Source organism: Bos indicus, chromosome 28, assembly GCF_029378745.1.
Source record: "Bos indicus isolate NIAB-ARS_2022 breed Sahiwal x Tharparkar chromosome 28, NIAB-ARS_B.indTharparkar_mat_pri_1.0, whole genome shotgun sequence".
Classification (NCBI taxonomy): Eukaryota; Metazoa; Chordata; class Mammalia; order Artiodactyla; family Bovidae; genus Bos; species Bos indicus.
Genome location: NC_091787.1, coordinates 42,120,109 through 42,147,772, shown reverse-complemented (window position 1 = coordinate 42,147,772; position 27,664 = coordinate 42,120,109). Strand labels below are relative to the sequence as shown.

The 27,664-nt window shown below is 47.2% G+C and overlaps 1 protein-coding gene across 2 annotated transcripts in view; it reads left to right on the top strand.

The window, feature by feature from the left end:
• Window positions 1–25,928, top strand: part of LOC139180337 (uncharacterized) — a 42,751-nt gene extending 16,823 nt beyond the window's left edge. For both annotated transcript variants that reach the window (XM_070781802.1, XM_070781803.1), the window contains 8 exons: window positions 5,912–6,007; window positions 13,670–13,739; window positions 14,270–14,426; window positions 16,021–17,490; window positions 18,467–18,505; window positions 19,730–19,810; window positions 21,141–21,218; window positions 24,587–25,928. In XM_070781802.1, coding sequence (XP_070637903.1) covers window positions 5,912–6,007; window positions 13,670–13,739; window positions 14,270–14,426; window positions 16,021–17,490; window positions 18,467–18,505; window positions 19,730–19,810; window positions 21,141–21,218; window positions 24,587–24,814 — 2,219 coding nt within the window. In that variant the 3' untranslated portion in view covers window positions 24,815–25,928. The remainder of the gene's footprint in view (window positions 1–5,911; window positions 6,008–13,669; window positions 13,740–14,269; window positions 14,427–16,020; window positions 17,491–18,466; window positions 18,506–19,729; window positions 19,811–21,140; window positions 21,219–24,586) is intronic.
• Window positions 25,929–27,664: the final 1,736 nt, after the last annotated feature.

The window sequence follows — 27,664 nt, the reverse complement described above, 5'->3', positions numbered from 1 at the left end:
TATTATTCAACCATTAAAAAGAATGAAATAATGCCATTTGCAGCAACATGGATGAACCTAGAGATTGTTATACTGAGTGAAGTAAATCAAACAAAGAAGGAGAAATACACTGTGTCATACCTTATATATGGACTCTAAAAAGAAACACAAATACATAAACTTACAAAATATCAGATCAGATCAGATCAGTCGCTCAGTCGTGTCCGACTCTTTGCGACCCCATGAATCGCAGCACACCAGGCCTCCCTGTCCATTACCAACTCCCGGAGTTCACTGAGACTCACATCCATCGAGTCAGTGATGCCATCCAGCCATCTCATCCTCTGACGTCCCTTTCTCCTCTTGCCCCCAATCCCTCCCAGCATCAGAGTCTTTTCCAATGAGTCAACTCTTCGCATGAGGTGGCCAAAGTACTGGAGTTTCAGCTTTAGCATCATTCCTTCCAAAGAAATCCCAGGGCTGATCTCCTTCAGAATGGACTGGTTGGATCTCCTCGCAGTCCAAGGGACTCTCAAGAGTCTTCTCCAGGACCACAGTTCAAAAGCATCAATTCTTCAGCGCTCAGCCTTCTTCACAGTCCAACTCTCACATCCATACATGACCACAGGAAAAACCATAGCCTTGACTAGACGAACCTTTGTTGGCAAAGTAATGTCTCTGCTTTTGAATATGCTATCTAGGTTGGCCATAACTTTCCTTCCAAGGGGTAAGCGTCTTTTAATTTCATGGCTGCAGTCACCATCTGCAGTGATTTTGGAGCCCAAGAATATAAAGTCTGACGCTGTTTCCACTGTTTCCCCATCTATTTCCCATGAAGTGATGGGACCGGATGCCATGATCTTCATTTTCTGAAATGTTGAGCTTTAAGCCAACTTTTTCACTCTCCACTTTCACTTTCATCAAGAGGCTTTTTAGTTCCTCTTCACTTTCTGCCATAAGGGTGGTGTCATCTGCATATCTGAGGTTATTGATATTTCTCCCGGCAATCTTGATTCCAGCTTGTGTTTCTTCCAGTCCAGCATTTCTCATGATGTACTCTGCATAGAAGTTAAATAAACAGGGTGACAATATACAGCCTTGAGGTACTCCTTTTCCTATTTGGAACCAGTCTGTTGTTCGATGTCCAGTTCTAACGGTTGCTTCCTGACCTGCATACAAATTTCTCAAGAATTTTGGGAAAGACTAGAGATCTCTTCAAGAAAATCAGAGATACCAATGGAACATTTCACGCAAAGACGGGCTTGATAAAGGACAGAAATGGTATGGACCTAACAGAAGCAGAAGATATTAAGAAGAGATGGCAAGAATACACAGAAGAACTGTACAAAAAAGATCTTCACGACCCAGATAATCATGATGGTGTGATCACTGACCTAGAGCCAGACATCCTGGAATGTGAAGTCAAGTGGGCCTTATAAAGCATCACTATGAACAAAGCTAGTGGAGGTGATGGAATTCCAGTTGATCTATTCCAAATCCTGAAAGATGATGCTGTGAAAGTGCTGCACTCAATATGCCAGCAAATTTGGAAAACTCAGCAGTGGCCACAGGACTGGAAAAGGTCAGTTTTCATTCCAATCCCAAAGAAAGGCAATGCCAAAGAATGCTCAAACTACCGCACAATTGCACTCATCTCACACGCTAGTAAAGTAATGCTCAAAATTCTTCAAGCCAGGCTTCAGCAATGTGTGAACTGTGAACTTCCTGATGTTCAAGCTGGTTTTAGAAAAGGCAGAGGAACCAGAGATCAAATGACCAACATCTGCTGGATCATGGAAAAAGCAAGAGAGTTCCAGAAAAACATCTATTTCTGCTTTATTGACTGTGCCAAAGCCTTTGATTTTGTGGGTCACAATCAACTGTGGAAAATTCTGAAAGAGATGGGAATACCAGACCACCTGATCTGCCTCTTGAGAAATTTGTGTGCAGGTCAGGAAACAACCGTTAGAACTGGACATAGAACAACAGACTGGTTCCAAATAGGAAAAGGAGTACCTCAAGGCTGTATATTGTCACCCTGTTTATTTAACTTCTATGCAGAGTACATCATGAGAAACGCTGGACTGGAAGAAACACAAGCTGGAATCAAGATTGCTGGGAGAAATATCAATACCCTCAGATATGCAGATGACACCACCCTTATGGCAGAAAGTGAAGAGGAACTAAAAAGCCTCTTGATGAAAGTGAAAGTGGAGAGTGAAAAAGTTGGCTTAAAGCTCAACATTTCAGAAAACGAAGATCATGGCATCCAGTCCCATCACTTCATGGGAAATAGATGGGGAAACAGTGGAAACAGCGTCAGACTTTATATTCTTGGGCTCCAAAATCACTGCAGATGGTGACTGCAGCCATGAAATTAAAAGACGCTTACCCCTTGGAAGGAAAGTTATGGCCAACCTAGATAGCATATTCAAAAGCAGAGACATTACTTTGCCAACAAAGGTTCGTCTAGTCAAGGCTATGGTTTTTCCTGTGGTCATGTATGGATGTGAGAGTTGGACTGTGAAGAAGGCTGAGCGCTGAAGAATTGATGCTTTTGAACTGTGGTCCTGGAGAAGACTCTTGAGAGTCCCTTGGACTGCGAGGAGATCCAACCAGTCCATTCTGAAGGAGATCAGCCCTGGGATTTCTTTGGAAGGAATGATGCTAAAGCTGAAACTCCAGTACTTTGGCCACCTCATGCGAAGAGTTGACTCATTGGAAAAGACTCTGATGCTGGGAGGGATTGGGGGCAAGAGGAGAAAGGGACGTCAGAGGATGAGATGGCTGGATGGCATCACTGACTCGATGGATGTGAGTCTCAGTGAACTCCGGGAGTTGGTAATGGACAGGGAGGCCTGGTGTGCTGCGATTCATGGGGTCGCAAAGAGTCGGACACGACTGAGCGACTGATCTAATCTGAAATCCTAATACAAAATAAAATGTTTAAAACAAAAAATTTAAGTTTTAAAAAAATCACAGTCACCAGGCTATCACAACACACATCTTTAATTTGGAAAAAAATTTTTGTTAAGATTCTCTTTTTGAAATGCAGCAGACTTAAGTGTATCATTTGATGAGTTCTGACAAATGCACACATGAAGACTCAGAACACTAGAGTTACCCCAGAATCTCCTCTCAGCTCCCTTCCCAGGCAATCCCTGCCCTCCCCCTCCGGAGGCAGCTACTCCCTGATTTCTTCCTCCAAAGGCTAATTTGCTTCTTTAGAACTTCTCTTCAGTGACTCATACGGAATGAGCCCAGGGTCTGGCCTGGGGTATTTGCCATTGTGGTTTGGGGGTTCACCACTGCTGTGTGTTGCTTGGGGTTTGACCCTGGAAGGCAGGCTGGAGGCACCACCTGGCCATGCTTTTTCCTGTCTGTGCCCAGCCCGGCAGGTGAGGCCCAGCGTTGGAGGCCATAGCAGGAAGCAGGGCAGAGCAAGGCCTCCCTCTGAGGCCTGGTGTCCTACTCGAGTCCGCCGGAACCCCTCTGTGGGGGCTGTGTGGGCAGGAGAACCCGAGGGATGGAGGCAGGACACGCTGTGCACGCACAGTGCAGGGCACGCCAGCAACCAGCCTGGGCAGAGGCTGCCCTTTCACCATGATAAGGTCCCCCCTTGTCCCAACCTAATGTGTCCAGAGATAGCAGCCACAAAGAATTCCTCTTTCATATGCAACTCCTACTTCAGTATACTTTACAAGGATATTTTTAAATTAACAGGATCTTGTAGTACATAGAATTTTCCACCTTTATGCACAGTATTCTATTGCTTGGATGGGCCAATTTCTTTCATTGGTCTCCCTTGGTCAATATTCAGATTATTCCTAATAGGTTGATACTAGAAGTCATACTGTAGGACCATCCTGATTTTTACCACCCTGTGAACTTGGGAAAGGAATTCCCTCGATCAAGATCAAAATAGAATTTCTGCCTTAAGTGGAGAGCCAGGTAATAATTGGTCAAAGCCCAGTTTCTCTCAAAGTGGATCCACAGCTCAGCATATGCTGCTCCAGATCTGCCCTCCCCAGGGCAGGTCACATTCATCTGTGTACCCTAGTCAGTCTCAAGCAAGTTAGATGCCCTCTTCCTGCTCATCTCCATCAGCCTTCACAGGGAGAGGCCTGCCTTCCCAGCTCTTTGGAACCCCCGGGTGGCCTGGTGTATCATTTGCTTTCAGAGAGAAAGCTCTCCATTCCAGAAAGGACTGGTCTCCCTTCCAGGGACTATCAGTGCTTCTGCCATGTGAGAGCTGGTGGGCAGTGAACCGCATGTGGCAATACAGCAAATACAGCCCTGCAAGCCAATTTTAGACCTTCCTGTCACTTCATTTTCGTCCCATGGTTGATACTGTTGGAAGAATTAAGGTACGATGGGTAGAAATTTGGGAAGAAAAAGGGACAGCTTTCTGGACAATACAACCGTCCTTTATCTGAAAGTTTCTTTTGCTGAAATATTGAAACCATCACCCTGCCTTCTAGTTTGGAGACTTGCCATCCTTTGAGATCAGCACTGCCTGGGACAGAGGGGCTCTGTTGCAAAGCTGATGCAGCGCCTGAGCAGGGCTGGAGGCAGCAGGAGACCCAAGGAGGAAGGAAGGCGCCCAGGTGGCGGGCAGCGTGTGCTGCTCCCGAGGAAGCCAGTGTGGTCTGTGCTCTGGATTATCAGCCAGCCCTGACCTCTGCTGCTGCCCTCCCTCCAGTCACCCACATGGAAGAGGAGGCTGGGCTCAATCTTCACCACGGGGCTGGGACCGCCAGGTCCCCTATGGGGTTTATGCTTCCAACATAAACATGTTGGAAAACATGTCCCAAAACATGTTAGAAGGCCAAGAACCTATTTACTTCAAAAGAAAATTTTCAAACCCCACCTTGATCTGATGGAAGCTACAGGAACGTCTGAAGCAGGAGGAATCAGGACTGCCAGGTCCAAGGCTGTGCTGGCATTTCTGAGGAATGCTTCCCAAGTTAATTGATCTTGGGCAAATCAAGTATATGCAATTGGAACTAGCCAACCTTTGCCAGGATGCAGGGGTGGAGGCTAAAGACCATGGACTTGCAGTAGGATGGCCTGTATTTACCCTGGCCAGCTCCCCAGGGGCAGGCCTATGACTTGCCCTCTCTGGATCCCCTGGTATTTGCTTCAGTTGCCAGGAAGTGCCACTGGGGACCCAGTAGTCTGGTGAGGGGCTATGGCCCAGAACTGCATATCAGTGTCTACCACCCTGGCTAAAGGAAGTGCTTGGTGAATCTCTGTGGTGGGGGTAGGGCATTGTGTGAGGCAGGTGAAGGGGAGGAAGAAGGAGGGGAAGAATAGTCACTGCAGACTTCAGAACCACAGCTAAGACAGGATTCCACCCTCCATGGGGGAGTCTCCTGTGCAGGGTCCTTGCCTCATTGCATGCCTCACCCAGGTCCTGATTTTGGTCCTGGGGTCACTAGCCTACTATAGACACAGAGAAATATAGGAAGGTGAAACAGACCCTCAAGTGTCAGAAAACCCCACAAGCACCGGGCTTGTGTGCTCAACTCAAAGGTCAGGACTGTCTTCAGCTTGTGTTGTCTCGGTTCCTCTGTGATTTTCAGTGGCAAGCACTGACTATACCCCTTAGTGAAGACCATGGCTTTTCAGGGTCCGGATTTGTCCCTGTGGAGGGTATGAGACTGGGTGTCTTTTAGCTCAACTGTTCAGAGGGGGTTGTAGCAGCACCCCAAGTGCTCAAAGCCCAGCCCAGTATCCTCAGAGTGGACCCTCAGCGATACCAGTTGAGGATCTTGCACAGAAGGTAACCAGAGTTTGGTTCAGACAGAGCTACTTCCTCATAGAAACCACTTGGGAGTTTAGTTTTGAGTGAAATTCTGTAACTGTGAGTTCAGAGGGAAGACAGCACTGAGCTCCTCCTAACACAGACCTTTGGATGTTATTCTTACAGAACCCTATGAAGTAACATTTTCTGCATCTGGCCTACATCAAAAAAGGAAGGATGAAATTGTTTGCAGATATCAGCTGGGCCCCAGAAAAGTCTATGGTAAGTAACCCCCTTGGTATGCCAAGTTAGAAATATCACACAACATACTGCATTCCTTTCATCCAACCAAGTTTTCAAAGTCCTTGCTGCCCACTCACTGTAGATACTGTAAGAATAAAGGCAGAATGAACAAGTGGAGGAAGAGACATGGCTGGAAGCCTCGCCCTTCGTATGCAAAGCTAGTAAGTAATCCATCTCCTAGGACATCAAGATCTTTTTTGAAAAAATAAAGTTGATGAACAAACGTTTATCCAGGCTCATCAAGAAAAAAGAGAAAGGACTGAAACACAGAATGGCCATCATCAAAAAGCCTGCAAACAATAAACGCTGGAGAGGGTGTTGGGAAAAGGGAACCCTCTTGCACTGATGGTGGGAATATAAATGGATACAGCCACTATGGAAGACAACATGGGGATTCCTTTAAAAACTAGGAATAAAACCACCATATGAGCCAGCAATCCTACTGCTAGGCATATACCCTGAGGAAACCAAAATTGAAAAAGACATATGTACCCCAATGTTCATTGCAGTACTATTTACAATAGCTAGAATATGGAAGTAGCCTAGATGGCTGTCAACAGATGAATGGATAAAGAAGCTGTGGTACATGTATACAATGGAATACTACACAGCCATTGAAAAGGAGCGCATCTGAGTCAGTTCTAATGAGGTGGACGAGCCTAGAGCCTATTATACAGAGTGAAGTAAGTCAGAAAGAGAAATATAAATATTGTATACTGATGCATATATATAGAATCTAAAAAGATGGTACTGATGAATTTATTCACAGGGCAGCAATGGAGAAACAGACATAGAGAACAGACTTATGGACACGGCGGGAGGGGAGGAGAGGGTGAGGTGTATGGAGAGTGTAACATGGGAACTTATAATACCATATATAAAATAGATAGCCAGTGAGCATTTGCTGTATAACTCAGAGAATTCAAACAGGAGCTCTGTGACAATCTAGAAGGGGAGGGAGATGGGAGGGACATTCAGGAGGGAGGGGACATGGTTGTACCTATGGCTGATTCTTGTTGATGTTTGACAAAACCACAAAATTCTGTAAAGCAATTTTCCTTCAATTAAAAAATAAAAGTGGCAACAAAATAAAAATAAAAGAGAAAGGACTGAAACAAGAAGTGAGAGAGAAGAAATCACAATTGATATCACAGTGACACAAAAAGTCATAAAGGAATATTACAACCAGTTGTATGCCAACAAATTGGACAGTCAAGAAGAAATTGATAAATTTCTAGAAACATATAATCTTCCGAGATTGAATCAGGAAGAAATAGATCTGCACAGACTGACCTCTAGTATTGAAATTGAATATGTGATCAAAACACTCCCAGCAAGCAAAAGTCCAAGATGACATGGCTTTACAGGGGAATTCTACCAAACTTACACAGAAGAGCTAATGCCTACCCTTCTGAAACTATTTCAAAATGCTGAAGGGGAGGCAACATTCCCAAAATCATTCTACAAGATCACCATTACCCAGATACCAAAAGTAGACATGGTCACTACAGAAAAGAAAATTATTGGCCAATATCTCTGATGAATATAGATGAAAAAGCTCAACAAAATATTAGCCAACTGAATTCAACAAAGTATAAAAAAGGATTAAACATCACAATCCACTGAGATTTATTTCAGGGATATAAGAATGATTCAATATCCACAAATCAATGAATATAATTCACCACATTGACAACAGAAAAAAAATAAAGATAAAAATCACATGATGATCTCAATAGACACAGAAAAAGCATTTGATGAAATTCAATACCCATTTCATGATTTAAAAAACTCTCATCAAAGGTGGTATAGAGAGAGCATATCTGAATTTAATAAAAGCTATTTATGGCAATCCCACAACTGACATAATACAGATTAGTGAAAATGTGAAAGCTTTTCTTTTAAAATCAGGAACAAGACAAGGATACCCACTCATATCACTTCTATTTAACATATATTGGAAGGCGGAGACACAGAGAACAGACAAAAAGTGAAGTAAAAGACATCCAAATTGGAATAACAAATCTGTCACTATCTGCAGATGACATGATACTATATACAGAAAATGATAAAAAAAAAAAAAAAGAAACTCCACTAAAAGAACTACTAAAACTAATAAATGAAGTCAATAAAGTTGCATGATGCAAGATTAATATGCAGAAATTTGTTGCATTTCTATACACTAATAATAAACTATCAGAAAGTGAAAGGAAAGTCACTCAGTCATGTCCAACTCTTTGGAACGCCTTGGACTGGCTTCTCCAGGGAACTGTCCCAACCCAGGGATCGAACCCAGGTCTCCTGCATTGCAGGTGGATCCTTTAGCAGCTGAGCCACAAGGGAAGCCCAAGAATACTGGAGTGGGTGGCCTATCCCTTCTCCAGGGGATCTTCCCAATCCAGGAATCAAACGGAGGTCTCCTGCATATCAGGCAGATTCTTTGCCAACTGAGTTATCAGAGAAGCCCAATAATAAACTAGCAGAGAGAGAATTATAGAAAATAATCCTATTTACAACTGCATCGAAAAGAATAAAATACCTAGGTATAAACTTACCAAGGAGGTCAAAGACCTATACTCGAAACTACCTGACACTGATGAAAGAAAGTGAAAACACAAAAATATGGAAAAAAAAGCCGTGTTCTTGAAGTGGAAGAATTAATATTGTTAAAATGTCCATGCTACACAAGGCAATCTACAAATTTAATGTAATTCCTAGGAAAAAAATCTCTGACATTTTTCACAGAAATGAAATAAGTAATCCTCAAATGTCTATGGAACCACAAAAAAATAAAATAAAAAAGAATAGCCAATGTAAACTTGAGGAAAAAACAAAGCTAGAAATATCATGCTTCCTGTGTTCAGGCAATACCACAAGTTGCAGCAATCAAGACAGCAGGATAATGACACAAAAATTGGCACAAAGATCCATGGAACAGTATAGAGATCCCAGAAATAAATGCATGCACATATGGTCAGTTCAGTTGCTCAGTTGTGTCCAACTCTTTGCAACCCCATGGACTGCAGCATGCCAGGCTACCCTGTCCATCACCAACTCCCAGAGTTTGCTCAAACTCACATCCATTAAGTTGGTGATACCATCTAACCATCTCATTCTCTGTCGTCCCCTTCTCCTCCTGCCTTCAATCTTTCCCAGCATCAGGGTCTTTTCAAATGAGTCAGCTCTTCGCATCAGGTGGTCAAAGTATTGGAGTTTCAGCTTTGGCATCAGTCCTTCCAGTGAATATTCAGGACTGACTTCCTTTAGGATGGACTGGTTTGATCTCCTTGCTGTCCAAGGGACTCTCAAGAGTCTTCTCCAACACCATAGTTCAAAAGCATCAATTCTTTGGCTCTCAGCTTTCTTTATGGTCCAGCTCTCAAATCCATACATGACTACTGGAAAAACCATAGCTTTGACTAGACAGACTTTTGTTGGTAAAGTAATGTCTCTGCTTTTTAATATGCTGTCTAGGTTTGTCATAGCTTTTCTTCCAAGGAGCAAGTGTCTTTTAATTTCATGGCTGCAGTCACCATCTGAAGTGATTTTGGAGCCCAAGGAAACAAAGTCTCTCACTGTTTCCATTGTTTCCCTATCTATTTGCCGTGAAGTGATGGGACTGGGATGCCATGCTCTTAGTTTTTTTAATGTTAAGTTTTAAGCCAGGTTTTCACTCTCCTTTTTCACTTTCATCAAGAGGCTCTTTAGTTCCTCTTCGCTTTCTGTGTAATGGTGGTGTTATCTGCATATCTGAGGTTATTGATATTTCTCTCTGCAATTTTGATTCCAGCTTGTGTTTCATCCAGTCCAGCATTTTGCAAAATATACTCTGCATATAAGTTAAATAAGCAGGGTGACAATATACAGCCTTGACATACTCCTTTCCTAACTTGGAACCAGTCTGTTGTTCCCTGTCTGGCTCTATCTGTTGCTTCTTGACTTGCCTACAGATTTCTCAGGAGGCAGGTCAAGTGGTCTGGTATTCCCATCTCTTTAAGGATTTCCTGGTTTGTTGTGATCCACACAGTCAAAGGCTTTAGTGTAATCAATGAAGCAGAAGTAGATGTTTTTCTGGAATTCTCTTGCTTTTTCTATGAGCCTATGGATGTTGGCAATTTGATCTCTGGTTCCTCTGCCTTTTCTGAATCCAGCTCAAACATCTGGAAGTTCTCAATTCACATACTGTTGAAGCCTAGCTTGGAGAATTTTGAGTGTTACTTTGCTAATGTGTGAGATGAGTGCAATTGTATGGTAGTTTGAGCATTCTTTGGCATTGCCTTTCTTTGGAATGAAAACTGACCTCTTCCAGGCCTGTGGCCACTGCTTAATCTATGACAAATGAGGCAAGAATATATGATGGAGAAAAGTCAATCTCTTCAATATGTGGTGCTGGAAAAATTGGACAGCTGCACACAAAAAGAATGACATCAGAACATTTCCTCACATCATATACCAAAAACATAAAAACTAAAAATGCATTAAAGATGTAAGTTTAATACCTGAAACCATACAACTCCTAGAAGAAAACATAAAATATTCTTTAACACAAATTATAACAATACCTTTTTGGACCTGTCTCCTAAGACAATGAAAAAGAAATCAAAAATACACAAACGGGACCAAATTAAACTTAAAATCTTTTTCACAGCAAAATAAACTATCAACAAAATGAAAAGACAACCTACTGAAAGAGAAAATATTTGCAAATGGTATGACTAATGAGTCAATATCCAGAATATATAAATAACTCATACACTTCAATATAAAAAAACAGTTAAAAAATGGGCAGAAAACCTAAATAGACATTTTTCCATGTAAGATATACAGATAGCCAATAGGCACATAAACAGATTACCAGCATCACTAATTATGTAAGTCAAAACCACCATGAGATGTCACCTCACACATGTCAAAATAGCTATTAGCACATGTTGGCCAGGATGTGGAGAAAAGTGAAGCTTAGTGTACTATCGATGGAATTGTGAATTGGTGCAGTCACTAGGGAAAGCAATGTAGAAATTCCTCATTAAAGTGAAAATGGAATTACCATATGATCCAGCAATTCCTCTATTGGATATATTATCTGAAAAAAAAAAAAAACAGTAATTTGAAAAGATACATATGCCCTAATGTTCACAGCAGCATTATTTATAATAGACAAGATACGGAAGCAACCTAAGTGTCCCTCAACAGATGAACAGATAAAGAAGATGTGCTACATATCCACATACACAAGGAAACATTACTCAGCCATGAAAAATAATGAGATTCTACCATTTGAAATAACATGGCTGGATCTAGAGGATATTATGCTAACTGAAGTCAGAGAGAGAAAGGTAAATACTGTGCATTATCACTTATTCATGGCATCCAAAATTGAAAGAAACGGTTGAATATAACAAAACAGGAACAGACTCACAGATATAGAGAACAAACCAGTGGCAGCCAGAAGGAAGAGGGAAATGGGGGGAGGCAAGATCCAGGTGCAGGGGGTTAAGAGGTGCAAACTGCTGTGTATAAAAGAAATAAGCTACAGAATATATTATAAGCACAAGAAATGTAACCAATATTTTGTAATGCTCTTAAATGCAGCATATTAAAAATTTTAATCACTAGGCAATACCCCTGAGATTATTGTTGCTGTTCAGTCACTTAGTCGCATCCTACTCTTTGAAAGCCCATGGACTGCAGCACACCAGGCTTCCCTGTCCTTCACCATCTCCCAGAGTTTGCTCAGACTCGTATCCTTTGAGTCGGTGATGCCATCCAACCATCTTGTCCTCTGAGACCAGTATAATATTGCAAAGAAACAAAACAAAACAGAACTACAATTAAAAGGAAAAGAAAACTCTTCAGCAACCAACCATGCTTTTCTCGGTCCTCACTATGCAAGGCGCCTGCCATCAGTTCACGCTCCCTACTCTGAACACTACAGACATTACACCACATTACCTTGGAGAATTTTTTTTACTCTAATCCAACCATCCTATTTATTCCTCAGACACAAATCTGTCCCCCTAAATATACTTGGTGGTAAGTTTCAATATCAGCACAAATGAAGGGGAACACAGGCAGAACTTCATAGCTAATCCGAGAACTGGGTTACAGCCAAAAGCAGGTCACTGGGAAGGAAACCATCCGAGGCAGAAGCCTGACCTGTGAGCACAGTCAGGGTCTGAGAAGAGTTAAGGGCTCAGGAGAGAGAAGGCTCCACGGCTACTCACGACACACGTCGGAGGCTCCTGAGGGCCAGCACCCGGCTCCCACAGAATTATAGAACAAGCACAGACACAGAGGCTTCCCTGTGGCCACAGACGGCACCACCACCCCCCAGACGCTCTGCCCACTAACCTGCCCGTCGTCCTTGACTCCTCTTTGTTCTCATCCCGCATCCAGGCCAATTGCAGGTCCTGCTTCTTCTGTGTCCAAACTTGCCTGGACCTGGCCAGCCCCTTGACACACTCACTGTACTTAAAATAAAGCCCACACCCCTTCCCAGGGCCCACGAGGCCCCATTCTCTTTCCACCAACAAGCTAAGCTAGTTACCTCAGGCCTCAGCACAGGCACCTACAGCCTGGACCCTCTTCCCCAGATTGTTCCCCGGCTTTCCCCCTCACCTGGTTCCTCTCCAGGAATCCCACCTCAGATACACCTCATCTTTAATGAGAATCTTCAGTAACATACAAACGTAGCAACAGTTGCATAGCGCCCCTGAGCAGCCTTACCTACTTCAGTAATTATCAACCCTGGCCAATCTGGTTTTGCTGATACTCTCATGGTTGATTCTTGTGAAGCAAATCCCAGACATCCCTCCATGTCCTGTGCAAACATTTCACTCTCTCTTACAGAGAAACTGTGTCTCTAAAAGACAGGACAGGTCACCTACTCCTAAGCAGCTGTGCCTTCCACTCCTTCCCTGTCCCTTCCCTTGTTTACTGACATCACAACACTTTTAGCTCTGACATTTTTTGTTCATTGTTTGTGACTTTATTGTCTGTCTCCATCTCTAGTCCCACAAATGTCAGGCCCTTGAGAGCAGGGCCTCTGTCTGCTTTGTTCCCTTTTAATATCTGCTGCTGCTAAGTCACTTCAGTCATGTCCAACTCTGTGCGACCCCATAGACGGCAGCCCACCAGGCTCCCCCATCCCTGGGATTCTCCAGGCAAGAACACTGGAGTGGGTTGCCATTTCCTTCTCCAGTGCATGAAAGTGAAAAGTGAAAGTGAAGTCGCTCAGTGGTTTCCGACTCTTCGCGACCCCATGGACTGCAGCCTACCAGGCTCCTTAGTCCATGGGATTTTCCAGGCAAGAGTACTGGAGTGGGGTGCCACTGCCTTCTCTGCTTTTAATATCAGTGCCCTTTATTAATATAACAACTATAAATGGAGTACAACCTTTAAATTTTGTGAATCACCATATTGTACACTTGGAACTTAGGTAATATTATATATCAACTGTATTTAAATAAAGTTTAAAAAAACAAAACACCAGAGCTCAGTGCTTGGGACATGGTACATGTCAGAAGAAAAGTTGCTTCTGCCCAAGTGTTAGCTCTGCTTCCAAGGGCAAACAGAATGGGAAATACAAATGAATGGACATGTCCAATGACAATTTTGTGTGGTTTTTGTTTTTGTTTTTAGGAAAAAGACCCATCTCTATCAATAACGAAAAATTAACTTGCCCAGGACATAGATTTGACAAGGCTGGACAGTAAGTATTTAGGGTTGGGGGGCGATTGGGCCAAGAATGTAGGAAGTCACCTCTGCTGGGCAACACATATCTGTCTCAGAACAGCTCAGGGCATCATCCTCACCTAGCCTGGTTGGTGGTCCCTCAAGGAGCTCAGGGACCCGCTGTGGCCCAGGCTCTGCATAGGGAAGGATTCAGAAGTTGTGCAACCAGGGATGGTAACTTTGCTCCAGACAGCTTTTCCAAGGGACTCCAACATATTCTGTGCATACAGAGGAGTCAGGATGGTGACACAGTACAGCTGTTCCTGGTCACTTAGCTCATGGCCAGGAGGACATCTGACTCCACTCAGGACTCCTCACTGTGTGATAATCTTCACTGCAGAGGTCAATCTCATGGTGCTTGGGGATAAACTCCCTTTACCCCTGCTGACTGCTCCCTGATAGCCCCAAATGGCTGCTAGTCAAAATCATTACTGTGAGAGAGCTATGGACTGAGCCAAGGGCTGTGTCTTTGATCTGTTGGTTACCCTCTGCCTTTCTGTGCTTTAGGGAGGTTTTCATTGATTACAGCCTGAACAATGGCGTCAACTTTGTAGATGAAGACTTGAAAATTGCTGGCAAGGATTGTGGGAGTGACAGGGTGGGGCTGCAAGGACCTCAGTGGACGGGGGGGAAAATGGAGGAACACAAAACCTGGGAAGCAGAGGTAAGTGGAGCAAAATTCCTTGGGAAAGGCCAAGCGAGTAGTTTATGAGACAGGCGTCTCAGGCAGCATCCCACTGCCAGATAGGTGCCCTTAACCCTTCATCAGGTTTATAAAAATCACAGCAAATCCTTCTACAAGAACACCTAGGTTGAAGGCATCTGTCCAGGCCTTGCAGAAACTCTACCCTCTCTGTGAACCACGTGTCACTGAAGGCACTTCAAAGGGACCAATTCAAGCTCTAAGCAACTCCACAAATGGTGTTGATGTTCTGCCCACCCTGGACCCACCACACCACCTCCCCTGGCCAGGCCTTGTGGTGGGGAGCTCAAGGCTCCAGCCTGGATTCCATCCAGAGTGAGGGTAAGAAGCTGGGAGACAGATTCCAATCCCTCTGAGCCCCTTAGGCCCTCCAAATCTGGGTCCCAGACCCAGGAGTCTGGAGGGTTGGAGAGCTGTGGCCGTGATCAGTCAGCGTGTGTCTTCACTGCGTGGGTGCAGCAGCAGGCAGGGCTCTGAACACACTCATGACCATCACAGCCCCGGCCTCCCAAGTCTGTTTGGGGAACATTGGAGGTCACTTTGCAGAAGTCATCAGCCTCCCTTCTGCCTCTCCTCCTTTCTCACGCTCCTCCACTGCCCCTCTCTGCAAACTGGCTCTGACCTCTGCAGGGGGGCTCTGCCCTCTGTTCCTGGGGAGCTGGCAGGGCTGTGGGGAGGGTGGGGCTCAGCTCAGGAGGAGGAAACCGGGAACAAAGTGCTGCTCCCAGGGGCTGCTTTTCCCAGGTCTACGGCATCCAGGCTGCTTAGCCTGGAGCAGCCCGGTATGGGCAACAACAGAGCCTGTCACTTTGGAGTGAGGTTTCTTCAAGAAGAGGGACTCTGTGCTTAATCCCACTGCCCTTTTGTCTAGTGCCAGCTGGTGAGGGTTCTCGCAGTGTGACAGTCCCCGTATGTGTCTGTGTCCTCTGCTCCCTGTCCATCTTCCTGGGGACCTGAGACCAAACCCCCACATTTCCCAACCAGGAGTCTTGCCACCTGAGGACCACCCATCTACAGGCACATTGAGAAGAGAACTCAGGAGCCACCTCTGGCAGTGGGCCCAGCACAGGATCACCCAGAGACTGCCGTCCCCTGAGCACAGGCTCACTCTTTCCCCTTCCCTTCTGCTTCTCTCCAGCAAAGCCCCTGATGGAGAGAAGGGCTGGGCAGTGCAAGTCCATGGATGCAGCTCACTCACCCTTGGCTATGAACAACAAGAGCACAGAGCCCATTCCTTAAGGTCCCATGTGGACCTGGCCTGTGCCGGAACTTTCTATAGCCTCTTTCTAATGCATCAAATACCACTAACTTCCTCAGCACAGACATGGAGATAGAGCTCTGTTCAGAGAGAGGGAGAGAGTAGCTTTGCCCAAGGTCACAGAGCTGGGAAGCAGGGGAGAGAGGCCAGTGGCACTGTGGTCCCTGTAGATGAAGCAACCCGAGGGCAGGTGGTCCTGGGTAGACCAGGAGACCCAATGTGGGAAATGGTTGGTGGGTGCCTGGGAAGAGATCACCCTGGCCAACCTCAGAATCCTGGTATGTGTGCCTTCCATAGGTTAAGCCTTCAGAGCCCACTGTTGTATCAACAATGATCACACTGCCCACAGTTATCATGATAAGGACCATAGTGCCTACTGTTGTCTTGACAACCACAGTACCTACTGTTGCCACAACAACAAGCACACCACCTACCACTGTCACAACGACCAGAGTATCTACCACTGTCACGACTACAAGCACGGTACCTACCACTATCACAAGGACGACCACAGCGAGTACGTTTGTTCCAGAGGAGATGACAGTGCCTGAGGTGGTCCCAGAAGATGAGAGTGAACTTCCTGAAGTAGTCCCAGAAGATGAGACCACATTTCCTCAGGTGGTCCCAGAAGAGGAGACATTTCCTCAAGTGGTCCCAGAAGATGAGACCACATTTCCTGAGGTGGTCCCAGAAGATGAGACCACATTTCCTGAGGTGTTCCCAGAAGAGGAGACCACATTTCCTGAGGTGGTCCCAGAAGATGAGACCACGTTTCCTCAGGTGGTCCCAGAAGAGGAGACATTTCCTCAAGTGGTCCCAGAAGATGAGACCACGTTTCCTGAGGTGTTCCCGGAAGAGGAGACCACATTTCCTGAGGTGGTCCCAGAAGATGAGACCACATTTCCTGAGGTGTTCCCAGAAGAGGAGACTACATTTCCTCAGAGGTTCCCGGAAAATGAGACCACATTTCCTCAGGTGTTCCGAGAAAATGAGGCCACATTTCCAGAGGTGTCCCCAGAAGATGAGACCACATTTCCTGAGGTGATCCCAGAAGAGGAGGCCACATTTCCTGAGGTGTTCCCAGAAGAGGAGATCATATTTTCTGAGGCGTTCCCAAAGAAGGAGACCACAGTGCCCACCACTGTCGCAGAGGAGACCACAGCACCCATGGTTGTGCCAGAGGAAGAGACCACCATGTCTAACATTTCCCCAGAAGAGGAGACCACGGTGCCCACCATTGTCACAGAGGAGACTACAGCACCCACGGTTGTGCCAGAGGAGGAGACCACCATGCCTAACATTTCCCCAGAAGAGGAGACCACGGTGCCCACCATTGTCACAGAGGAGACCACAGCACCCACGGTTGTGCCAGAGGAGGAGACCACCATGCCTAACATTTCCCCAGAAGAGGAGACCACGGTGCCCACTACTGTCGCAGAGGAGACCACAGCACCCACGGTTGTGCCAGAGGAGGAGACCACCATGCCTAACATTTCCCCAGAAGAGGAGACCACGGTGCCCACTACTGTCGCAGAGGAGACCACAGCACCCACGGTTGTGCCAGAGGAGGAGACCACCATACCTGAGTTTTTCCCAGAGGGGGAGATAATAATACGTGGGACTGTCCCAAAGAAGATTTCCTTAATGCCCAAGGTTGTCAGCCATAACCTGCTTTACAGAAATCCTCTCTGGGTCCCGGTGCTCATCTCAGCCCTGTTCCTGTCCCTCTTCCTGTCGCTGCTTGTCTGCATCTGCTGTCACAAGTGGGTGAGTGATCCCTGCCTGAACAGCCTGTCCCCAGCCCTTACCAACCTCCCCCTTGGGTAGGTGCCTGCCTCATGATCCTGTGGACAGGTTCCTATCAGCTCTGGAGCCCTCACACCAGCAAAAAACAGTCTGTGCCATGCTTTTACCTTCACAGGAAGGTGGTCCATGAAGGGGAAAAGGGTTTCCAGATGTCCTGAAACCACAGATGCCCCACAGTGGTCAGGATTCTGAAAAACTCAAATGAACAAAAGCCTACGGAGTTTCTGCTATTGGGGGAAGAAGAGGATTCTCCAGGGGCACTTGTGGCCCCAAGGGAGAAGGATGCTGGCCTGGAGGCTGCTAATCTTGGGGGCGCTGTGCCTCTGAAAACAGCATGGATCCCCACCCATCTCTGGTACCTTAGTCACTCCTTCATCAGTCATCACTAAGTTACCAGGATGTGCAGGACCTCATGCTGGGCACGGAGGCCCAGAAATGAAACGGCTGTTGTCATTGCCCATAGAAGCTCACTGGCTGGTGTATAGCCTGCTACTGGTACCTGGAGGGCTGAGGATAAACGTCACCTTCAGATCGTGTGGCAGACACATTGATGATGATAAAGGATAAAGACTGAGCCTGGGGCGGGAAAGAAGGGGAGGGAAGTGGGAGGGTGGGGAATGTTCTCCTGTCTTCATATGATGTCGTTTGCTGTTGAAAGCTCCCAGGTGGGGCCTGTACCAGGGAACAGGAGCCTTAGTCTGTCTCCCTGTTGACCCTACACAAAGCTATTGACTACCCTTTGAAAACTGAGGAGGCTGAGGCTCAAGGAGGTGGAACCTGTTACCCATGGATGCTCAGGCCTTGGGCATCTAGGTTGACACCCCAGTGCAGATGTTTGTCCCCCTGGTGTTCCTGAGCAGGGTTCCCTCCTGTCTGAAAGGCTGAGCTAGAGCCCTCCATGGCCCTTCCAGCTGTGTTTGTGTCTTTAACATCCTAGATCGTCAAGAAGCCACCACCAGCCCAGAAACCAGAAAAGGTGAGTGGTATGTTTGGCCCTAAAGTTGTCAGCACACCTGCCGCACACACTGCTCTCCACGGAGAGGCCCCCTGATGTGTATGGAGACATGTCCTCCCCTCCCCTAACTCCTACCCGGAGAGGCCCCCTGATGTGTATGGAGACATGTCCTCCCCTCCCCCAACTCCTACCCGGAGAGGCCCCCTGATGTGTACGGGGATATGTCCTCCCCTCCCCCAACTCCTAACCACCTGGCCAGAGAGAACAAGCAGAAAGAATATGGTGACAGAGGAAGGGAGGGACCCCAGAGAGGATGTGAGACTCACAAAATGTCATCCAGACAATGCCGTTACCCAGCACCCAACATGGCCTGATCTAGGGCCTTTGGTACTAAATCAGCATGTGGGGTAGCCTGTTTCAGGAACAGCTATGATCCACCCTGGAATCAATGGGCTTTTTGTCATTCCCGAAGGACTGTTTGTAGGATGGTCCTTCCCAAGACTCAGGTGACCTTTTGGAAAAGGATCCTCAGGTTTCAGAGACCTGGACCCCCTCCCTGAGCTCTGATATATTTTTGGCTCCATTTCCTTGTTCTTCATCCCTGGCTCATGTCAGGGTTAGGGTCTTGGTGGGGCTGGCATTTGGGGACTACGGGGCTGAGGAGGGCGGAGGGAGTCTTGCCTGGCATCAAGTTGTGAGGGAAGGGCAGCCAGGGTGAGCACAGAGACCAAGGGTCAGGTGAGGAGGCTGTGGCAGACCAAACCAGGCCCCATAAGTAGTAATTAGGGCAGGGACTCATGTCCTAAGATAGAGGGGCCTGGGTCTGATGTCTACTGGCAAACAGGGTCTCTGCAGGGCTGGCATAGCACTGGCTGCAGTGGGGCCTGGGGGGCTGGACCTGCCCGCGGCGGGTGAGGGCAGCCCTATCCCCTGCTTCTGCCACACCCCTGACAGCCGCCGTCACATGGCGCAGCCTCGCACCCGGCCTCTCCTGCAGGGGCGCCTCCGGGAACCAAGGGGACAGGGTAGAGTTTGCTGATGTTTTGAGATATATTTAAACTGAAAGGAGTTGTGTGTTTTCACATGGAGGCCACTCTCTTTCTGTGCCAGGTACTGTTCATTGGTCCCTGATTCTCCAGCAAACATTTGCTGAGTGGCCGGTACTTGACAGTACCGGGGAAGCAGAAACCCTGTGTCTGCACCCAGGAGCTGCTGGACAAGGACTCAGTTATTTTCTCTTTCCAGAAGCCACCCCCCGAGCAGGGATATACCGCAGTGGTTATCCCTTGCTGTGAGTGCCAAGGAGACAGGATAAGACGGATGGAGGTGAGAAGTACCCTTAGGAAATGAAGGACAATGCCCTCCAAACTGGGGGGTGGGAGGAAGGGGGAGCCAGTTCCTGCAGCAGAGGCCTGGACTTCAAAATCCTAGATGAGTGGAGATGAGTCTATGGGCAGCGTATCTTGGACCGGGGTCTTCCCCCTGAAATGGGCTCAGTATTCTGGATGTTGATGATTGGCTCACAAGCAAACAATCCCTAGTTCTCACAAAGGTTATCATCAACTTTAGCAATTGCCTGTGTTTTGCTGACCAGTGACTGGATGAACGAAAATAAACTAAATTACAAGAACCTCATATAGGTCAATAACAAATATTTCTGAGCCCAGATCTTACCACCATTAAACAGCCCAGAAGGACCCACAGTTCCTGTCTGCTAAGTGAGGGAGGGAGAGAGCTCACTGCATTGTCCTCGGGCACCTGAGATGGGGTGACAAGGGCCACACGAAGGAGGAAACCTGAGGGCTCTTCCCTCTTCCCAGTGACTGAGATCCACGCTGGCAGGAGGCTGAGAGAGGACAGGGACTCGGGAGGGCCGCAGGTGGCAGGTGCGAGGAAGAAGAACCACCATCTCTGGTTCACTTTGCCCTTCTCCTCCTGGTCCTGCCTCTGTCCCTGTGGGTCCATTGCTTCCTCCCGGGAGCTTCAGATGGCAGCTGGAAGGCCAGCCCCACGTCTCCCCTGACAGTCACTGTGGGGGCCCAGGAAAGCCAGAGCTCACCTTCCAAGGGGGAGGAAGCCACCTGCCAGGGACTTATTCCCACTCAGAGGCCCGGCCCCGCATCCTACCTCCACCAGGTCCACTTTCTGGCCTGTCCTTCGTTTTCCTCATCTTTCTCTTTCTCCCCAGTATCAGGACCCTTCCCCCTGAGCAGGGAGTGGGTCTCTCCCCAGCCTTCTCCCTCTCTGTCCCCAAATGCAGGCCTTCTTCCCCCTCCTTCATCTCCTGCCCGGTCCCCATGCCCACCATGTTTCTCCTTGAGGACCTCTCCTTGGCTACTGCGCACCTCCTCCAACCTTTGACATTAGTTTTAGGATTTTTTTGTTTTTGTTTTTGTTTAAAAAAAAAAAAAAAAAACTCCTCCTACACCTAAAGCATGGATTTGTTCCAGAATCCAATTCAGTCTGTGACCCACAGAGTCCATCTCCCAACAAACACAGGTTTCCCAGCCCCCTGCCCCAGGTGAGGCCTGCAGCGCTGCCTCAGCCAGTGTGTGGGGACACAGCCCTGGGGACTCGTGGGAGATGGAGGAGATGCTGCTCATCTGGAGGCAGCGTCTGTGCCTGTAGCTTCCTCACAACCACATCTTCTTTGCAGGGAAAACTGGATGTTTTTTATCACTTTCTTCAGCGCAGCAGCCTGGTGCCATTGATGCAGTGTCCAAGCAGGGACATGGTAAGCAGGACACAGGGGATGCTCTCTGTGGGCTGGGGTCTTGGTTTTGCCCTTGACGGTTGCTCCCTGGGACTGTAAGTCAGAGAACCCTGTCCCAGCATCTGCCAAAAGGAACACCCCAGAAGTGGAGACCTGGAGGTCATAAGCCTCCAGACGATTCTCCATATGGCACCCAGGCATTTCCCCTTCATCTTTATCAAGGATGTCAGCTCCTTTCTTCTCCAGAGCAATGCCTAGAACTCCCAATCCTGAGTGAAAAGATCTGGAGAGGCCTATTTGCCTCCCATCCACCCCCTCCCCACTACCCACCCACACCTATGGGACTGCTAGCTGCACCCCACCCATGAGATCTTCCTGAACTGGTCACCCAAGTGCCAGCAATGGTGAGACACGGTGACAGCCTCTCCCCAACGTTGTCGGGCCAACACTGACTGCATTTAGCAGGTAGCAAAGATGACCTCCTGTGTCACTGCCTGTGACAATGGGGAGAAGCCAGATTGTTCCAGTTGTCATCCTTGGAACAATAATGCTGGGTAATTCTACTGTGCTCTTTCTGTGGGTCAGTTGCTCAGCTAAAAACTTTACATGTTCTCATTGCTTTAATACTCCCAATAATTACAGGTAGATACTATTATTGTCCCACTATACTGACCCACAGAGAGGCTGAGTGACTTGACTAAGTCACAAAGGCTGGGAGGAGCACAGTTAGGCTTGAATTCTGAGCCTGGTTCTACCCTTCTCACTGCTCTGTCCCCCATTTGGGGTCAGTACTCATGATCTCATGGTGCCTGCCCACAAACCACCAGAGGTTGCCCTTCCCAGCTCCCTGGGGCCCAAGGAGGGAAATGGTTTGCCTGGAAATCATTTGCCTGGCCGTTCCAAACTCAGACCCTTTCTACAGACCAGACCAGGGGCCTGGAGGACATTGCGGAGCCCGAGTCTTTAATGAGGGCTGCATTGGTCACCTTCCCTGAATCAAACACTGGCTCTTGGTGACTGGGAACTTGGGCATTTAGAAACTGTAGTCAGGCCAGAAAGCCTCTGGACACTGCTACTGACACATCTGAGGCATTACTCACACCCAGCAGAGACAGAGGTGCCAGAGGAGCCAGCGTTCCTATGGCTCTCAGTCCTGGGTTTGCTTGCCTGGAAGCCCCATTCTCCACCTGATTCGCCTGGAACCTCTCCCCAGAACCACAGCCTCATTATGCTTACAAGAGCCCCATGCCAGCATCATGCCTCAAACAGTAGAGACAACCACCCAGAGATGCTCAGTCAGGAGCACGAAGGCAGAGCAAGACACCTGATGGGAAAACACCAGAAGTAGCCTTCCTGCCTAGAGCACAGGTCTCTGAACGGTCACAGTCCCAGGGCTGCTCTGTGAAGCTCATGTTGGGATGGCAGAGTGGTGGATTAGGGAACTCGTATCCACCCAGGGCTCTGCTCGGCCCCTGCAACACCAGCTCTCAAGTCTGCCCATTAGTCTCTCTGGGTTCACAGTGATCTGTGTGCTTCCTGGAGGCAAAACGGAGGCCTGAGAAATCAGGGAAGCTGCCAAGGCCACCCAGAGAGTAAGCAGCAGCAGCCAGAGCTGGCTGAAACCAACCCTGCTCATCCTGAGAGGGGCTGGGAGCCCGTGAGTATGCCTGGTGGATGTGACCCCTCCCATTCCTCTGCCCCCCTCCCATTTGACCTTATCCCTCCCAACCATACTCCTGGGGCTCCCAGTGTTATAGGATATATTTGGATACCTCCAGTATTCCAGTGGGTGTAGGAGTCCTGATTTCTTTCTTGAAGTCTTTGGTGCTCTGGTCCCAGGCCTTAAAGTAAATCATGGTCTAAGTGACAGGGTGTCAGCTGGGATCTACGGTCTCTGCAGGCCAGAATCAGCTCCCAGTCTCACCCCTGAATGTACAGCAAGAGAGACACAGCCAGGCCGTGTGGACACGGTACCCATCTTCGTGACCTTCCACGCGCTATGGCATCGGTCACTTACTGTTGGCTTCTGTGAAATGACAGTGTCTGTCTACTCTCCCACCTGCTCATCTCCAGAGGAAGTTTTCTGATAGTGGAGCCTTTCAGAGTACACAATTCCCTGAGGTTCCAGTAGAGAATCCTTCTCCTGACTCTTCAGCTTCTGGAGTATGATCCTTGGTTCCTGGCCCTCCTCCCTCTACAAGACAGTATGGCAGCACATAAATCCCTCTCTGCTTCCATAGGCACATTGCCTTGTTTTCTAGGGCACATCTCCCTCTGCTTCTCTGTCACGGGACCCTTTGATCACATGTAGGGCCCCCCTGCCAGATAACCTAGGATAGTTCCCCCATCTCAAGAATCTTAACCACACCTGCAAAAGCCCTTTTGCAATATAACCTACAACATCCATCGGTGCAAAGGATGAGAACCTGGATATATTCAGGGCCATTATTCAAGCCACCATAGCAAACCACTGGACTAGAAGCTTACTTCAGAGCAGGGACTATTTTATTGGGCACCTTGCATCCTTGGCTGCATATAATGAACTGAGGGATATGAAGGCATGAAGGTGTGTGGAGTGATCATAGCATGGATCACTCCAAGAAAAGTCCACACTCGGACATTGTGGCTCAAAGTGTACTCCTAAGTTCTGGCTGCTTTGGTTGCCAGTGAGATTTTGAGGGTTAGGGCGGACCCTGTGGTCCTGGAGGACCCTCCCACTGGAAGTGACCCGGGTGTCTGGGAAAGACCAAGGTGTCCTTCCTTCTCTCCACTATGCTGTCTCACAGAGCGTGGAGACATTTCTCTCTCTGTCTGCATCTCTTGGTGTTAGTGCCCAGTTGTTGCCAGCTGCCAGAGTGCTGAGGGCACTCCATCTGGCAATCTGGCCTCTTCAGCTGGGAGTCTTCCACTGGGCGGGAGCTGGAGACAAGGAGGAAATGACAGGAAAGTCGGGGGCAGTTGCTTGCTACAGACAGATTACACTGGCCAAAAGATCTGTGCCAATGTTCACCCAAACCCAGGGACCCATGCGTTTCCACAGCCCGTCACCATTGAGGGTTGTGGTGAGGATTAATCCCTTTGGCATACACTCACCAAGAGAACCTGGACCTTACTGGGGCTACAGTGGCAATCAGCCCTTGTCCTTACCCACAGGCTCCCAGGCCAGAAGGAAGCAGACAAGTTCAACACCAGAGCGAAGGGAGATGAGAGTCAGAACAACAATGCCTGAACAGAGTCTAGAAACAGGAGTGCAGACTGGAGGCTAGCACCTAGGAAGAGGAAGGGCATCAAGAAAGTCTGCCCTGGAGATCCTGACGGGCCCTGAGTCTGCTCCCCTTAAGCCAAGGAAACACAGTGACCTCACCTCTCCTCTCCTCTTTTCTCTACAGGGAAGGTGCATCAGCTTCACCTTAGTGAATCCCCACTGTGCGCAAATGCTCTGCAGATCAAACATCTGCCTTCAACCCAGCCAGGAGTGCTTCCCCCTCAATATCAACTGCTCAGATCATCAATATCCCCCACCCATATGCCCTCAGCCACCCTCCAAGATGCTACCGCTGATCCCTCCCACTGCCCGGAAGCTTTGCAGAAGTAGTATGTCGCTCCCACCTCCATAACCCAACATCTGAGCACCAAAAGCCCACATTGTTAAGAGCCGTTTACGTACTGTAGTGGACATATATATTGTGTTTGGTTTACAGTCAAAAGGAGTTGGAATTTGTTGGTGATCAGCAAGACTGTATTTGGTGAGCCACTTCTCATATCACTCCGCTGTAAGAGAAGTATCTGTCCATATTGATCCTGCCAGGGCAAAGCACTCTGGTGTCCTGTGAATGCAGAATGATGAGTCCAATTCCCCACAGTCAGTTCATCTGTTACCAAGGGCTAGAATGCATGCAGTTTTAGTCAAATTCTGCTCTTTGAAAATAGCCCAAAATATCTTTGAAGTATGAATACAATCCTGCCTCCACCACTCACTGGCTGCTACTTAATCTTTTGGCCAAGTTACATTATCTCCCTGTGCTTCTAATTCTTCATTGAAAAGATGGAGATAATGGTATCTTCTCTACAGGATGCCATGAGGTTGACAATAACTGCTGCAATGTGTTCAGCACAGGGCCAAGTCCCTGGTAAAGACTCAGGTGCTCAGTAGTTAATGTCACCCTTTTGTGCCCTGATAGACAAGAGGATGATGAATTCAGAGGTGTAAGAAGTGTCTTGAGAAGTCAGGAGAGCCAGAGAGAGAGGACTGCCTGACTGGTCTTTTTGGCTCTGGACAGCAGCATATGGGGTTGACACACACAGTCATTCTCTAAGGGAGCTGCTGACCATACATGGGCTCACATTCCAGGCCCATTGCCCACACAGCCTCCCAAATCTGCCATCAGAAAACGTCTTGGCACCTACTAACTCCTGCAGAAATGCTGGTTCCCTTCCTATACCCTTAATATTTCTCATAAAGGAAACCCTTGGTTCCCACCTTCCCAGTCTTTTCAAATCTACTCCTCTGCTGGTAGAGCCAGACGTCACAATCTTTCAGATTCATTTCCCTATAGACTCTGAATACCTAACCAAGTTTTCCTTTGACACTAATGTGCTTCAGGACTATTCATAGGCAAGAGTCTATTGCGAAAATCCCAGAACACAAGGTGAGACTTTAAAGCATCAGCCTAAACCACAGAGTCTGAGCAGGAAAGAGGAGATAGCTTACTCAAATGTGCACATATGCAAATCAGGGAGGTCAGGAAAACATGACATGACCCAAGGAAATGAATAAAGCTCTGATAACTGACCCTAAAGAAATGGAGTTGACTCATTGGAAAAGACTCTGATGCTGGGAGGGATTGGGGGCAGGAGGAGAAGGGGACGACAGAGGATGAGATGGCTGGATGGCATCACTGACTCAATGGACGTGAGTCTGAGTGAACTCCGGGTGTTGGTGATGGACAGGGAGGCCTGGCGTGCTGCGATTCATGGGGTCGCAAAGAGTCGGACACGACTGAGTGACTGAACTGAACTGAACTGAACTGTCTAATAATCCCACAACTGACATCATCCTCAGTGGTGAAAAGCTGAAAGCATTTCTTCTAAGATCAGCAGCAAGACAAAGATGCCCATTCTAACCATTTTTATTCACCATATTATTGGAAATCCTAGCCACAGCAGTCAAATAAGAAAAAGAAATAAAAGGAATTCAAGTTGGACAGGAAGAAAAACTGTCACTGTTGACAGACAACTCTATACCGTACCAGAGAGCCTAAAGATGCCACGGAACACTGCTAGAGTCCGTCATCAATGAAGTCAGTAAAGCTGCAGGATATAGAAATACAGAATGTTGCATTCTAATGAGGTGGATGAAACTGGAGCCTATTATACAGAGTGAAGTAAGCCAGAAAGAAAAACACCAATACAGTATACTAACGCATATATATGGAATTTAGAAAGATGTTAACAATAACCCTGTATATGAGACAGCAAAAGAGACACTGATGTATAGAACAGTCTTTTGGACTCTGTGGGAGAGGGAGAGGGCGGGATGATTTGGGAGAATGGCATTGAAATACGTATAATATCATACATGAAACGAGTCGCCAGTCCAGGTTTGATGCACGATACTGGATGCTTGGGGCTGGTGCACTGGGACGACCCAGAGGGATGGTATGGGGAGGGAGGAGGGTTCAGGATGGGGAACACATGTATACCTGTGGTGGATTCATTTTGATATTTGGCAAAACCAGTACAATATTGTAAAGTTTAAAAATAAAATAAAATTTAAAAAAAATACAGAATGTTGCATTTCTCCATACTAACAGAAAACTGCAAGAGAAATTAAGGAAATAATCCCATTATAATTGCATAAAAAAGAATAAAATACCTAGAAATACATCTGCCTATGGAGGTGAAAGACCTGTACTCAGAAAAGTATAAGACACTTGATGAAAGAAACTGAAGGTAATACACACAGATAGAAAGATGCATTGCGTTCACGAACTGGAAGAATTGCATGCACGTGTGCTAAGTCACTTCAGTCATATCCAACTCTTTGCAACCCCGTGGACCCTAGGTAGCCTGGCAGGCTCCTCTGTCCATTGGACTCTCTAGGCAAGAATACTTGAGTGAGTTGCCATGCCCTTCTCCAGAGAATCTTCCAGACCCAGGGATCGAACTGGCATCTCACATCTCTCACATTGCATTGCCAAGCAGGTTCTTTATACTAGCCATCTGAGAAGCCCGTTGGAGGAATTAATCCTATGAAAATTACCATACTGCCCAAGGAAATCTACAGACTCAGTGCAATAGTTATCAAATACCAATAGCATTTTTCAAAGAATGAGAAAAAGTAATTTAAAAACTTTTGGAAACATAAAAGACCGCAACTAGCCAAAACAACCTTGAGAAAGAAGAACAGAGTTGAAAGGTCATGTTCTCTGACTGGACTACACTACAAAGCTATAAAAAACTTGATA